Consider the following 14,386-nt stretch of genomic DNA (forward strand, 5'->3'; position numbering starts at 1 on the left):
ACAACACGTTTAACTGGAGAGTTATTATTCAGGTCATGTCACAGCATCGAAAGAACACTACTATTATGTATGGCTTTTCAATTTTGATTTTTTTTTTTGACCAGTACGCGACTTTCAAAGAAATGAAAAGAAGCCATAAAGAGCTCAAGATGAATATCTTTTCAAAACTTAGACAATCTTATAAAAGCACAGGAGCAAGTGCTATATACGAAGAATGTCGACAAGCATAGATAAGAGAAGCAAGGAGAACCTTCCATGGGTCGAGAAATACAGACCCGAAACGTTGGACGAAGTGTACGGACAGAATGAGGTGATCACCACGGTTCGTAAATTTGTAGAAGAGGGTAAATTACCACATCTTCTATTCTATGGGCCTCCAGGGACTGGTAAAACCTCTACAATTGTTGCTTTGGCACGTGAAATATATGGTAAGAACTATTCGAACATGGTTTTGGAGCTGAATGCATCAGATGACAGAGGTATTGATGTGGTGAGGAATCAAATCAAAGATTTTGCCTCTACGAGACAAATTTTCTCTAAAGGGTTCAAGCTGATCATACTAGATGAGGCAGACGCCATGACCAACGCTGCACAAAATGCGCTGAGAAGGGTCATTGAACGGTATACCAAGAACACGCGATTCTGCGTGTTGGCCAATTATGCACATAAACTTACACCTGCGTTATTGAGTAGATGCACGAGATTCAGATTTCAGCCTTTGCCTCAGGAGGCCATTGAGCGTCGGATAGCTAATGTCTTGGTGCATGAGAAGCTGAAATTATCATCCGATGCTGAGAAGGCTTTAATAGAACTTTCCAACGGTGATATGAGACGTGTGTTAAATGTTTTGCAGTCGTGCAAGGCTACTTTAGACAATCCTGACGAGGATGAGATCAGTGACGACGTCATCTATGAATGCTGTGGGGCACCCAGACCAAGCGACCTAAAGACAGTACTAAAGTCGATGCTCGAGGACGACTGGGGCACCGCCTATTATACGCTTAACAAAGTACGCAGCGCGAAGGGCCTGGCGTTGATCGACTTAATCGAGGGCATAGTGAAGATATTGGAGGACTACGAGCTCCAAAATGAGGAGACAAGAGTGCATTTGCTCACCAGGCTAGCCGACATCGAGTACTCGATATCTAAGGGTGGCAATGACCAGATTCAGGGCAGCGCGGTCATTGGCGCAATCAAGACCAGCTTCGAGAACGAAACCGTTAAAGCCAACGTATAACCAACGCAAATATGTATAGATACAATATGTACAGAACAACCGCATTGTGCAACATAACAACATAACATAACATGCAGAACGAAAAAAAAATATTAAAAGAGAAAGGTGATATTTTTTTCAATTTGCATACCGGAAACCGTAAATCAATTGGCGTCTAGCTACCGACTAAGAATACGAATCGCCAAATTGCTACAGAAAGTAACATTCCCCTTACGTGATCTGTACTTTAATCTCTTGGACATAAAGAATGGCAGAATTCAGGCCTTACCGTTCTGCGAATGCCAGATCGGGAAATATTTCCCAAAACGGCAACGCCGGCACGAACAAGAATTTCGTGTTAAAAATCGCGTCCGGCGCGAAATTTTTCGCGGAGGCCTGCGACGCAAAAGCGACTCGAAATGTCGGGAGCCGAATAAGGCCACATGGCTGTGGGCAGATTTTGGCGTTATTGTGAGAATAAAAGGAATGGTAGCTTCCACATAGCGGTAGAAAAACATATATAAGGTCAATAGGCCTGCATGGTAATGGGACTGATAAGCTTGTCTTGCATTCTTGTGTTTTTGTTGTTAATAACAACAACAAAAACAATCAATTATACAAATAACAGCGAAGTAACAAAATGTGTGAATACAGCAAGGCTCTACATATTCTGCTCAAGTCTCCAGTAACGGATGACATAATAAAATTCTTAACTGACACAACATTGAGGGTTGTGCCCTCGAGCAACTACCCCACACCTCCCGGCTCTCCAGGAGAGAAACACGTGGCAAGGCTTCCATCGCTGATGACTTTTATCACTAGACTGGTTAGATACACCAATGTCTACACGCCCACTCTGCTTACTGCTGTGTGCTATTTGAACAAGTTAAAGCGTATTCTGCCCAAGGACGCTACTGGTCTGCCTTCAACCATCCATCGCATTTTCTTAGCCTGTTTGATACTGAGTGCTAAGTTCCACAACGACTCCTCTCCTTTGAACAAGCACTGGGCCAAATACACAGATGGTCTCTTCACACTAGAGGATATCAACCTTATGGAAAGGCAGCTATTACAGCTGTTGAACTGGGACCTCAGGGTAAACACAGAAGATTTGATCCTAGATCTGCAGCCTCTACTGGAGCCCATCAAGCAAGACTTGGCGAGATCCAGTGACCAGAGGAAGAGAATCAACATGATGATGTCTATGAACAAAAGGGCTTGTGCTGGCACGAGTCCTCTCAGATCAAACAATAGATTCAAGCTCTACGAAAAACAGAGAAACGTGTCGATTGCGTCGGATTTAAGTTCTGCCACTCTCGTAGACAGTTGTAACGACCTAAGAAGACTAAAAGATGTTACCAACATAGCGAACAACACGGCTACTAGCACCAATTACGTGAAGACTGTTGAGAAATGGAATGACAATGTCAACAGGCAAAGTTGGGATTTGGAACAGATAATGAGTCAACACGGGTTTTAATGCAGTAGACGAGATAGCCCTTACGCGGCTTTTGGTGGGACAAAGATTTTGATAGAACAAAATTAACGGATACATAATATATTACAACTTTAAATAATCAAGGATACCTAATAACAATAAACGATTGAAACTAATACTAAACTGTTTTCTATTATTGTATGTTAAGCCCTAATTGATTGTGCCGTAATAACTTCCATTCGGGTGATACCCGAAATATGAGGAAAGAAAAAAAGATAAAATTTTTCTAAAAGTATAAAAGGCGGACACTATTTGAATCTAAAAGCACATATTCTATCGATGATTTGTCTCATACCCTTATTAGAGAAACCAGAGCAATAACCAACTATCGTAGTGCAAATCGGTTTCTTATCTTTGATAAGTTTATCAAAGGCGTTAACATTTTGTTTCGTAATAGTACCTTAACACATGACGAAGGTGAAAATCAAATATGAATTCAAGGAGAAATGGAAAATGACGAGAAAAAAGCTGTGCACCAGTCTGAACATGGACGCCACAAGTACTCAGGTGTCCTATGAAGCATTAAGTATACCCAAATTTCTGATCCATTTTTCTTTGTTTTTTTTTTTTCTTTTACATCTGTTAGTGTATTATGAGCAAACTGTTGACGTTGACCAGAATCAATATGTAATTTTTAATTTTTCTAAAATATGTAGAGCAGTGCTTACCTAAGTGGGTGACTTAAGTCTATTGTAGGGTATGCCACCTTTTTTCAGTCGTAAGAAACGTTCCAAATCCTGTGCGTCTGTCACTGGCCAATCAGCGTTGTTCACTCAAGCAATTGCATGCTTACGTCCTTAGAATGGCTTGTATTCACCCATCAAGATGTGGTTTAAACCATGCTAAATAGGCCGATTATTTTTTCTTCTTTTTTTTTTAACGTATTACATTGCCACATAGCTTTTGCCTACACTACTAAAAATCCAGAAACTGGAACAAAGAAGCAAAACAATAAAAAAACAAACAAATCCTAAAAAGAAATAAATGACGCTTGAAAATAAGTGCATTTTAGGGGTACTTACAGGAATGCACGTAGGAATACTCTTGTAAAAATACTATTATTGACTATTGATTGAATAAGAATAAAAAAAAAAAAAAGGTAGATCCGGCATCCTCTGCGCCTTTACTATTGTTCATCATATGAAGGGAGATGAATTAAGAATAAACAAGAGAGAGAAAATCCCAATTGCCTTCACTTGCCCATATTAGACTAGTTTTCGTATTTATATCACCATTGCAAAAACCATCAGCACCTTATTCAATGTAGGTTCTTACATATGTAATGCTAACAGAGAAGGAAAACCTTCACCCAGACACCTCAACATGCTGAGAATTTTGCTGCGAGCAGTAAGAGGCAAAATCCAAATTTAAAGTAATTTACGCATAGAAGACATTGTCAAGAGATTGCAAAGACATAGAGTACACAAGTTAAAAAGCGTCCGTCCTTTAAAACTCCCCAGTTTTGACATATTTGTGTGTGCGTGTGTTTCTGCTTACCCTTGACGAGTTTACGCTGTGTTCCTGAAGCAACAACGACAGCAACTGAACATCCTTTGAATAAGTTAATATGTTTTCCGCTCAAAAGCCAATATATGGCAATGGGGCAGGCGTTAACATGGGCGGCGGTGGCCCTTCAACAAATAATCCAGGATCTATGTCCATGCCTGGAGCCCCAGCGCCAATGGGCCCAGGCATGAACCAACAAATTCCAGGTGGGGGCCCCATGCTAATGGGCAATACTCCGAATAATAATAATAACAATGACAATGGCGAGAACAACGGCAATAACGGCAATAACGGTGGTAACGATGCTAATGCAACTCGAAACAATCCGAACATGGCCAATAATAGAGGCGCAGTGCATGCTCTAGATGATCCTAATGTATACCATTGGATTTGTCAATTGACCTATGGCCCTCAAAAGGAACAAGCACTGCTTGAACTAGGTCGCAAAAGGGAACAATTTGATGACCTTGCTGTTGTTCTTTGGTCTTCCTTTGGTGTAATGACCTCATTGCTGAATGAAATCATTTCCGTATATCCCATGCTGCAACCTCAAATGCTGTCCAACAATCTATCAAACCGTGTTTGCAATGCGCTGGTCCTTCTACAGTGTGTTGCATCTCATCCAGAGACCAAACATCTCTTTTTACAGGCTCATATTCCACTCTTCCTTTTTCCCTTCTTAAATACTACCTCCAGGCAAAGAACTTTTGAGTATTTGAGGTTGACTTCATTAGGTGTGATAGGTGCTTTGGTTAAAAATGACTCGCAAGACGTAATAACATTTTTGCTAAGAACTGACATCGTACCGTTATGCCTAAGGATCATGGAATCTTCCTCTGAACTTTCCAAAACAGTCGCCATTTTCATTTTACAAAAAATTCTACTAGATGACGTCGGGTTGCAATACATTTGCGCTACGTTGGAAAGATTCTACGCTGTAACTAATGTGCTAAAAGATATGGTTGAACACTTAACCGTGAGCACGCCACCGGGAAGACTACTGAAACACATCATTAGATGCTACTTAAGATTAAGTGACGATCTCGAAGCACGCAGGCTTTTGAAGGTGGTTTTACCTGCTAAATTGAGAGACAACACTTTTACGGAAGTACTAAGAGACGACGTCGGATCCAAGAGATGTCTGGCGCAATTGCTATTGACATTAAACGAAGAAACCTCATGATGCATCCCCATAGATATATTTCTGTTTTCCTATTTCTCTTTTCTTGTATTGTTTTAACCTTGCCTTTTTTGTTTTAGTTTCACTTCCTTACCTCTCCTAATTTTGTATAGTTATATTTATATGCATGAAATGTATAAAGTTCACCCATATTTCAGAATAGTTTGAGTCCTAGAGTCAGAGGGTCCTTCTATCACCGTCATTATTATCCATTACTTCATCTATCACCCGGAATGTCCCCCCTGTGTCATTCACTACGAAGCCACGAACCACGATTCTATTTTTTTTCGAAATCTAAAGGTTTCGTCAAGATCAATGAAGTATACACATAGGCGTTTTTTGGATACGAGTTGGGTTGTTGAGAACGCAATTCTTTACGAATAAGTGCAAGAGAGGAATTGTGTGTGCTCATTACCAACGTACTTCTTGAGTTACTCTACTAAGCCCTTTTTTTCTGTTCTTAGCTTCATCCTGGTGAGCTCACAAACATTACAGAACAACGTATAATACGAAGTAACAAAACAGACGAATAGAATAAAAGCAAAGGAGTAAAATTAAGTCACAGAGTGAATTACAATGTCTGCACATACTTACAAGAAGTTTGAAAACTCGACCTCGGGGGATTTGCCTGACAAAATGACCATTTATCAGGACTGTATGAACACGTTTAACGAATCACCTGTCAATTCCAAGAGATGTCGTTTGCTGATTTCTCGCTTGCTGAGACTCTTGGCTCAGGGTGAAACCTTTCCACAAAATGAAGCTACTGCATTATTTTTCTCCATCTCCAAATTATTTCAACATCAGAACGATCCTTTAAGGCAGGCTGTTTATTTGGCAATTAAGGAATTGAGCGGCATTTCAGAAGATGTGCTGATGGCTACTTCTTCAATCATGAAAGACGTTCAGAACGGTTCAGATTTAATTAAGCCTGACGCTATTAGATCACTGACTTATGTCTTGGATGAATCTACCGCTTTTTCCGCTGAAAGATTGTTGAAAAGTGCCGTGGTAAGCAGACACCCTTCAATCTCTTCAGCAGCATTATGTACCTCCTACCATTTGCTACCCATTTCAGAAGTCACTATCAGAAGATTTACAAACGAAACTCAAGAAGCTGTTCTGGATTTGAAACAGTTTCCAAATCAACATGGTAATAGTGAATATTATCCAAACTCCACTTATATTTCTCAGTATCATGCTCTTGGGTTGCTTTATCAACTAAAGAAAACCGACAAAATGGCGTTACTAAAATTGGTTAGACATTTTTCTGAAAACAATTCTATGAAAAATCAATTGGCCAAGGTAGAATTGGTCAAGATTGTCAATGATTTGATTTATAGGGATCCTCAATTATTTAATCAATTCAGACCACTTTTATCTGATTGGCTATCCAACAAATTCGAATCTGTTCAGTTGGAAACAGCAAAATTGATCACTTCTTTCGCTACTCGTAATTCTCGCTTAGTGGCTCCAGAGTTATATGCAGCTGCTATCAGTGCTTTGCAGTCCTTACTAACTGTTCCTCGTGTTTCTTCTAGATTTGCTGCATTGAGAATCCTAAACAGGATATCCATGCTTTCACCTGAAAAGATTGTTGTTTGTAATCCTGAATTAGAGTCCTTGATCAATGATTCTAATAGAAATATTTCTACTTATGCCATCACCACTTTATTGAAGACAGGAACTTCCAAAAATATTTCGTCTCTGATTTCGACCATTACTAATTTTATCCATGATGTCAGTGATGACTTTAAGATTATTATTATCGACGCCGTTCGTACTTTATCTTTGAATTTCCCACAGGAATGGAAGTCAATTTTGAACTTCTTAATCGACGTCTTGAAAAACAGTGAGGGTGGATTCAAATTTAAAAACAGTATTGTTGAAGCATTGATTGATATTGTTTCATTCGTTCCACAGTCTAAGGAACTTGCCTTAGAAAACTTGTGTGATTTCATCGAGGATTGTGAATTCAACGAAATATTAGTAAGAATATTACATCTTTTGGGTAAAGAGGGTCCATCTGCTCCAAATCCATCATTATATGTTAGACATATTTATAACAGAGTAGTGTTGGAGAATTCTATTATTAGATCTGCTGCTGTAGTAGCTTTATCTAAATTTGCCTTGACAAAGAACGATCCTACCTTATACGAATCAATCATAAGTTTGTTAAAGAGAATCGCTAATGATAAAGACGATGAAGTCAGAGACAGAGCTACCATTGCACTAGAATTCATTTATTCGGCTAGGAATAAAGAAGATATTACAGCTCAAAATCTAATTGAGTCCAAATATTATTACGATATTCCATCATTGGAGTCCAAATTAAATTCTTACATTTCCTCAAATACTGATTCGTTTGCGACTGCATTTGATGTTAATCAAGTCCGTAAGTTTACTGAGGATGAAATGAAGGCAATAAATTTGAAGAGGAAGCAAGAACAAATTTTCAATCAAAAGTCTGAAACAACTTTGGATACTACTCCAGAGACAGACAATGTTTCGGAAAAAAGAGCTGATGCTAATTCCTTTGCTGGTCCAAACTTGGACGACCATCAAGAAGATCTACTAGCTACTAAGTATGCTGACGAATTGCTATCCATTGAACAAATCAAACCATTTGGTCAATTGGTAAATAGTTCCAGGGCTATCTCATTGACTGAGCCAGAAGCCGAATTCGTTGTACGCGGTGTCAAACATCTCTTCAAGGACAATGTTGTTTTACAATTCAATATTACAAATACTCTGACGGATATTGCCCTAGACAATGTTTCTGTTGTTTGTACCCCTGAAATTTCCGACGAGGCTGAATTAGAAGAGCTATTTACCCTACAAGTGGACAGACTATTACCATCTGAGGAGGCTGCTTGTTATGTTGCATTCAAAAAACTCGACGAAATCGTAATGGAAGGTTTCTTGAATAACCTAACATTCACTACAAAAGAAATAAATCCCGACACAAATAAACCATTTGAAGGTGATGAAGGTTTCCAAGATGAATATGAAATCGATTCAATTTTCTTGAATGCTGGGGACTATATTAAGAGTTCTTTCACAGGCAACTTCTCCGCTACATTTGATGAATTGCCATGCGAAGAAATTGCTGTTTTCAACATTCAAGAAGATCTGTCCATACAAGAAGTTATAGATAAAATTATTCTAAACAGTAGCTGTTTGCCAGTGGAAAGCACCCAATTTGCTCCAAGTGATTCGAACTCTCACATCTTGAAATTATTTGGTAAGAGCGCCTTAACTGGCTCTAAAGTAGCCCTACAAATTAAGATGATCAAGAGTTCGAAAGGTCTTGCTTTGAAAGTTCAAGGTAAAGGTGAAGACAGCTTATTATGTTCTGACCTGGTGAATGGTCTAATGTAGTAAACTGTCAAATTTTATTTCAGTTAGTCCCTTCCTTCGTCCTTCTTTCATTATCGATAGTATTACCCAAAAAACTGCTTTACCAAGCGTATATGCAAATAAGGGCATGAACAGCAAGACAATAATAAACCCAAAAAATCACGGATAGAATATGACGGATCATTTCCACACGAAGAATAAATTATGTAATCTTTGTATAAACAAAAATTTTTAAAGAAAAATACTATAATAATTTGATAAGAGAAAACAAGAGGGAAGAAACAGGACAGCAAGGCAGAAAAAAGTAACATAATGCAATTGGTGAAAAAAAAAAATTTTTTTTTCATTAGCCTGACCAGATATATTTTAGAGAGCTGCAGACGCCTGAACGTGCTACACTTCCCACTATACTCCGTTACCAACATTACTACTCGGCAGCTATGGATGCTGATGAATTAGAATTGAAAGGACATTTGAAAAAATTGAAAAAAGAGGAATTGCTCAAAAGAAAACAGTCTAAAGAAAATGATATTCAGAAAAGAGAGCTTGAATATAAGAATGCTTCAAAAAATACCTCAATATATATTTCTGATCTTCCTACGGACAAAATAACAAAAGAAGCGCTCACTGAGCAGTTCTCCAAGTATGGAAGGATAAGGACTAATCGAGATGGGGAACCCCTTTGCAAGCTATACGTGAATGATAAAGGCGTTTCCAAAGGGGATGCTTTAATCACTTATTCTAAGGAAGAAAGTGTTACGTTAGCAATCGAAATGATGAACGAGTCAACCTTTCTGGGAAAACAGATCAAAGTCGAAAGAGCCCAGTTTCAAGACAAGGAAGGTGACAATATGCACGTGAAAGAAGATAATTTACAGGAGTTCAGCGGATCTGAACCTCCAATGAAGAAGCTTAAAAAAACAAAATCTGAAAAAGAGGGGGAGGTTATAGACTACAATGATGATGAAAGCCTAGCTAAAGCTGATCAAACCGTGATATTTGCCAACGTATTCAATATTTACAAATTATACACAAATGATGATATAAATGATATTCAAGAAGATCTTTTAGAAGGCTGTGAAGAGATAGGTCAAGTGGACAGTATTTCTGTATCTCCCGATAAGGGAGAAGCATCGGTCGTTTTCAGGAAAAGTAAAGATGCATTACAATGTTGCAAAACCATGACCGGACGTTATTTTGATGGGCAAAAGTTGCTTGCATTTATTTTTGGAGATGAAAACCCTTCAAGCACAAGTGACGAGAATAAGGACAGCGAAGTGGAGGATGATCTTATATAGAATAGTAGTAAACAATATATCACATCCACCTCTTTAGTACTTACGTAAGAAAAAGTGAGCACAATGTAACAAACAGAAAGGATAAGGACGGTATGACCTCATAGTGTAACATGGACATAGATACATTGCCTGTTAATACGAGCAATATATATCAAAAAATTGAGCGGTACGAGAATCGAACCCGTGTCCCCACCTTGGAAGGGTGGGATGATAACCACTACACTAACCGCCCGTGCGTTGAAGTGTTGTATTACGGGCTCGAGTAATACCGGATGTCTTGACAATCCTAAAGTCGTTTAGGAGAGTAACTTGTTGTCAGACTTATTATTATCGTGATTCACAGAATGTTACTTATCCTATATAATCTATATAAGATCTGAATCTAACTAAAGGGTGGAAGCGCGGAATCTCGGATCTAAACTAATTGTTCAGGTATTTATACGTTTGGTTAGTTTGGTTCATCTTAGGCAAGTAGGTTGCCTAGTATACTCAATCTTGTCTATTGTTTTGTTGGAATGAAATTCTAATATCATCTATTTAATAGTATATTATAATATGCGGTGCAAGAGGATGACATAAAGATTGAGAAACAGTCATCCAATCTAATGGAAGCTGAAATGCAAGGATTGATAATGTAATAGGATAATGAATGACAACATATAAAAAGAAAGAAGATAAAATAATAACACTATGTAGAACTATCGATTCCCTTTTGTGGATTCCTAGATCCTCGAGGAGAACTTCTAGTATATTCTATATACCTAATATTATAGCCTTTAGTAACAATGGAATCCCAACAATTATCTAATTACCCACACAATTCTCATGTTTCGTACGTGTTTCATACATGTTTTATGTCTAGGTTGGTAAATCTAGTAATGCTGAGGTATCTCATCTTGAGATACAACATGAAGATGTTGTATTACGTATTTATATAATACCGGTATCTTTGCAATTTTAATATACAGTCTTCGGGAAGTAACTTGTTGTTGAGAATTAAGTGTGTGGGAACGAGCAATAATTAATAGTGACATGAGTTGCTATGGTAACAATCTAAATGCTTACATCGCATATTAATGTACACCTCGTATACGTTTAAGTGTGATTGCACCTATTGCAGAAGGAACGTTAAACGAGAAGCTCAGACAATACTGAATCTGAGTTAAAGATCTATTAGTTGAACATGATGTGGTAGGTACATATATGAGTGAGAGTTGGGTGAATAATTAGATAATTGTTGGGATTCCATTGTTACTAAAGGCTATAATATTAGGTATATAGAATATACTAGAAGTTCTCCTCGAGGATATAGGAATCCACAAAAGGGAATCGATAGTTCTACATAGTGTTATAACTTTATCTTCTTTCCTTTTATATGTTGTCATTCATTATCCTATTACATTATCAATCCTTGCATTTCAGCTTCCATTAGATCGGATGACTGTTTCTCAATTTTTATGCCATCCTCTTGCACCGCATGTTATAATATAATATTAAATAGATGATATTAGAATTTCATTCCAACAATTAGAATTTCATTCCAACAAATATAGGCATACAAAATACACTAGATGTTCTCGTTTTAACATTTTTATAGATATGGTTTCCTTCAAAGAAACACATATTTTAAGACTCCATGGCCAAGTTGGTTAAGGCGTGCGACTGTTAATCGCAAGATCGTGAGTTCAACCCTCACTGGGGTCGTTTTTCTTTTTTGCTTGTAATGTTTGTACTATTGACTGTATACCCTTTCTCCCCGCTACAAAAATACTTAAAAAAAAAGGACAGTTTCTATATTATGCGTTTGGCACTTTACTTCTTCCAAAGAACTGAGATGCAATTTATTTCTCCGTCTGGACTTGATTAAATGTCATTCACAAAAAAAGTTAAATTTGAGAACTTCCCAAAATTCTCTATCTCAACCGTTGGTTGTCCAAAGATCAACTGAAAAATAGTACCATTTTAGACACTAAACGAATGATTAACGAGACAATATCTTAGGTATGTACAAGTGAGAATGTTGCTTATATATAAAAAAGGTTAACAATTTCCTAGCGGCCCAAAGCCTTGACGTTCATGACTTTAGAAGTAGACACAACTGGAACCTGATCATGCTCCGGAGACAACTTTTCTAGTTCTATTTCCAATGCACTCTTTTTTACGTTCTGTTTCAAGAAATGTCTCGAACCGTTCTCTTGGGCATTCTTGATATCTTGTAAGAGTTTATCTTTTTCCATTACCAAGTAACCTCTTTTCTCTTCTTTACTATAGAAATCAATATCCCTTCTTTTTGTAGGTCTAGCCTGTAGTGGTACTCTTCCTCTCTTCTCCAAAAACCATTGAGGATTAAGATGTGCTCTTAGACCTAACGGTGTGTAGTAGCGAGCTGTAAATTTGCCTCCTGCTCTTTCAATAGCCGCAATAGCCTTAGCGGATGCCCTCGAAGCCTCCAAAGCAATCGGTAGATTGTAATGAAACTTTCCACTGGCTAGAATCTTAACTCCGTATTTTATTGGACCAGTAACCAGACCAAGCTTTCTCATCTTGTTCATATCTAAAACCTCGCCTGGTTGTAAATGCAGCCTATTCTTATCATGAAACCATTGAATACGTTCCAAGTTTAGCTCTTTTAATGGTTTGGCGCCCACATTAGTAAATCCAACTTTAGGAAATAGTTTGTAAATTGGAGTTTGGCCACCTTCAAACCACGATTTTACTTTACCACGTGCCTTTTGACCCTTTTGACCACGCCCAGATGTCTTACCCAAACCACTAGAGGGACCACGCCCAAGCCTTTTAAAAGACTTTGTGGAGCCATCTGATGGTTTCAAACGCCCCAAAATCGAGACGTAACGATAACTTTGAAATGCCAATACCGGTGACTTGAATATACCTCGGAAAAAAATATCCTTACCAGCTACGCTAGTTAACATCATGACCAGAACAAAATTGTTTATCAGTTTGCGACCGGCTACGGTAGTGAAACTATTTCTCAATGGTCTTTGCCTTTCTGCTTTCCTTAAAACTTCTAAGTGCCCTGATAGCTTTAAAGTATCCATTGCGTTCACTTTCCAGTTACTTCGAGTTTCGGCCGGGCAAGACAATTACACAATTCACAATTCAAGGAAGACGGATATGAAAATTACAGCTATTAACAATATCCTAACATAATACGTAAAGATACCCCAGCCAATATTCCTTGCGATGTACAATACGTAAAATATGTTGTTCAACTGCGACCAGGGGTTTGCTACAGTACAGTGTGTATCCGGAATACCTATAATTCTACGTTGACCGATGCTGGTAGGCGCAATAATAAATCGCACACTTGGAATGACCTATATAAAATATTGGTTCTATTATTTGTTCACAAAATCTTCAATGTCTGGGGTCTACCCATTGCTTTCCCTCATCTAATTAATTGAAGTAGATTTACGCGCGATAATCAAGAATTGGCCTGGAATTTTCTCGATGTATCCATGATCTCCCAAAAATGAAGTAGTTTGCAATGTCTTAACCAGGCTACCTTTTTCTATGAAAGCTGTACTTACACAGTACATTTCGCAGTATCCAAAGAAGAGCTTATCTATAAAACGATAAAATAAAAAGTGTGCGAAAGCCAAAAATACCGTAGAGGTTCTGACCGACTACAATTGAATTGATAACCAAAATAAAAACATATTCAAGAAAATAAAGTACAACGTTCCGATCTTTTATACTGTTATTGTATCGTTTTCATCATTTTGATGATGCTAATATGAACTATCTACCCTAATCTGATCGAACAAGCGGAAAATGAAACACCCACCGAGATTGCCTATCTTGTCTGAATCCCAAACGACGTACTGTTACTATCATGTTTTGTTTTCCAACAACGTTTGATTATGTAGTTGCTGGTTATATTGCTATACGATTGTCATGCTAGAAAAAGAACATGCTGCTGATGTGAGCGTTGGGAGCAACGTGATGGCAGCGGCATTTGAAGATCCAAATGCGTATGGGTATGGCGCAGTTGACAATGATCTCTACTATGCAACAACATCAGGAACCTGATTAATGGTTTTTTCGTTGCATATACAAGATGGTATGATTAAAGTCGCTGAAATAGGCTACAGCATTTGTAGGGCTTGTCAATAAAATAGACAGATAGAACGCACTTATTTATTCTTTTTTCCCAACTTATTAGCTTCTATGGCCAAGTTGGTAAGGCGCCACACTAGTAATGTGGAGATCATCGGTTCAAATCCGATTGGAAGCACTTTTTTCATTCAAAAAAAAAAAAGCTTGGATGATGCCGATCTGTGACAGGCCCATTGCCTCAAGTTGGG

At 38.1% G+C, this 14,386-nt stretch overlaps 6 protein-coding genes and 3 non-coding genes across 9 annotated transcripts; 7 read left to right on the top strand and 2 right to left on the bottom strand.

Annotated features, from left to right (window-relative positions):
• Positions 1–214: 214 nt before the first annotated feature.
• Positions 215–1,237, top strand: RFC3 (replication factor C subunit 3; the record flags this gene model as incomplete). Its single annotated transcript, XM_033912783.1, has 1 exon — positions 215–1,237. One exon carries the CDS (start codon positions 215–217, stop codon positions 1,235–1,237), a length of 1,023 nt encoding a protein of 340 aa, XP_033768674.1.
• A 619-nt stretch (positions 1,238–1,856) lies between these two features.
• PCL1 (Pcl1p) lies at positions 1,857–2,696 on the top strand (the record flags this gene model as incomplete). Its single annotated transcript, XM_033912784.1, has 1 exon — positions 1,857–2,696. The coding sequence occupies one exon, from the start codon at positions 1,857–1,859 to the stop codon at positions 2,694–2,696; it is 840 nt and encodes a 279-aa protein (XP_033768675.1).
• A 1,585-nt stretch (positions 2,697–4,281) lies between these two features.
• Positions 4,282–5,403, top strand: CAF40 (CCR4-NOT core subunit CAF40; the record flags this gene model as incomplete). Its single annotated transcript, XM_033912785.1, has 1 exon — positions 4,282–5,403. One exon carries the CDS (start codon positions 4,282–4,284, stop codon positions 5,401–5,403), a length of 1,122 nt encoding a protein of 373 aa, XP_033768676.1.
• A 573-nt stretch (positions 5,404–5,976) lies between these two features.
• On the top strand, positions 5,977–8,781 carry SEC21 (coatomer subunit gamma; the record flags this gene model as incomplete). Its single annotated transcript, XM_033912786.1, has 1 exon — positions 5,977–8,781. One exon carries the CDS (start codon positions 5,977–5,979, stop codon positions 8,779–8,781), a length of 2,805 nt encoding a protein of 934 aa, XP_033768677.1.
• A 419-nt stretch (positions 8,782–9,200) lies between these two features.
• On the top strand, positions 9,201–10,058 carry CUS2 (U2 snRNP complex subunit CUS2; the record flags this gene model as incomplete). The annotated part of the gene is made up of 1 exon (XM_033912787.1): positions 9,201–10,058. One exon carries the CDS (start codon positions 9,201–9,203, stop codon positions 10,056–10,058), a length of 858 nt encoding a protein of 285 aa, XP_033768678.1.
• Positions 10,059–10,218: 160 nt separating this feature from the next.
• Positions 10,219–10,290, bottom strand: SPAR_Ntrna1G. The gene has a single exon. It is a non-coding gene; the product is annotated as a tRNA-Gly (tRNA).
• A 1,398-nt stretch (positions 10,291–11,688) lies between these two features.
• On the top strand, positions 11,689–11,762 carry SPAR_Ntrna2N. Its single transcript has one exon. It is a non-coding gene; the product is annotated as a tRNA-Asn (tRNA).
• Positions 11,763–12,109: 347 nt separating this feature from the next.
• On the bottom strand, positions 12,110–13,117 carry MRPL10 (mitochondrial 54S ribosomal protein uL15m; the record flags this gene model as incomplete). The annotated part of the gene is made up of 1 exon (XM_033912788.1): positions 12,110–13,117. One exon carries the CDS (start codon positions 13,115–13,117, stop codon positions 12,110–12,112), a length of 1,008 nt encoding a protein of 335 aa, XP_033768679.1.
• Positions 13,118–14,243: 1,126 nt separating this feature from the next.
• SPAR_Ntrna3T lies at positions 14,244–14,316 on the top strand. The gene has a single exon. It is a non-coding gene; the product is annotated as a tRNA-Thr (tRNA).
• Positions 14,317–14,386: the final 70 nt, after the last annotated feature.

The sequence above is a fragment of the Saccharomyces paradoxus genome, chromosome XIV (genome assembly GCF_002079055.1).
Source record: "Saccharomyces paradoxus chromosome XIV, complete sequence".
Classification (NCBI taxonomy): Eukaryota; Fungi; Ascomycota; class Saccharomycetes; order Saccharomycetales; family Saccharomycetaceae; genus Saccharomyces; species Saccharomyces paradoxus.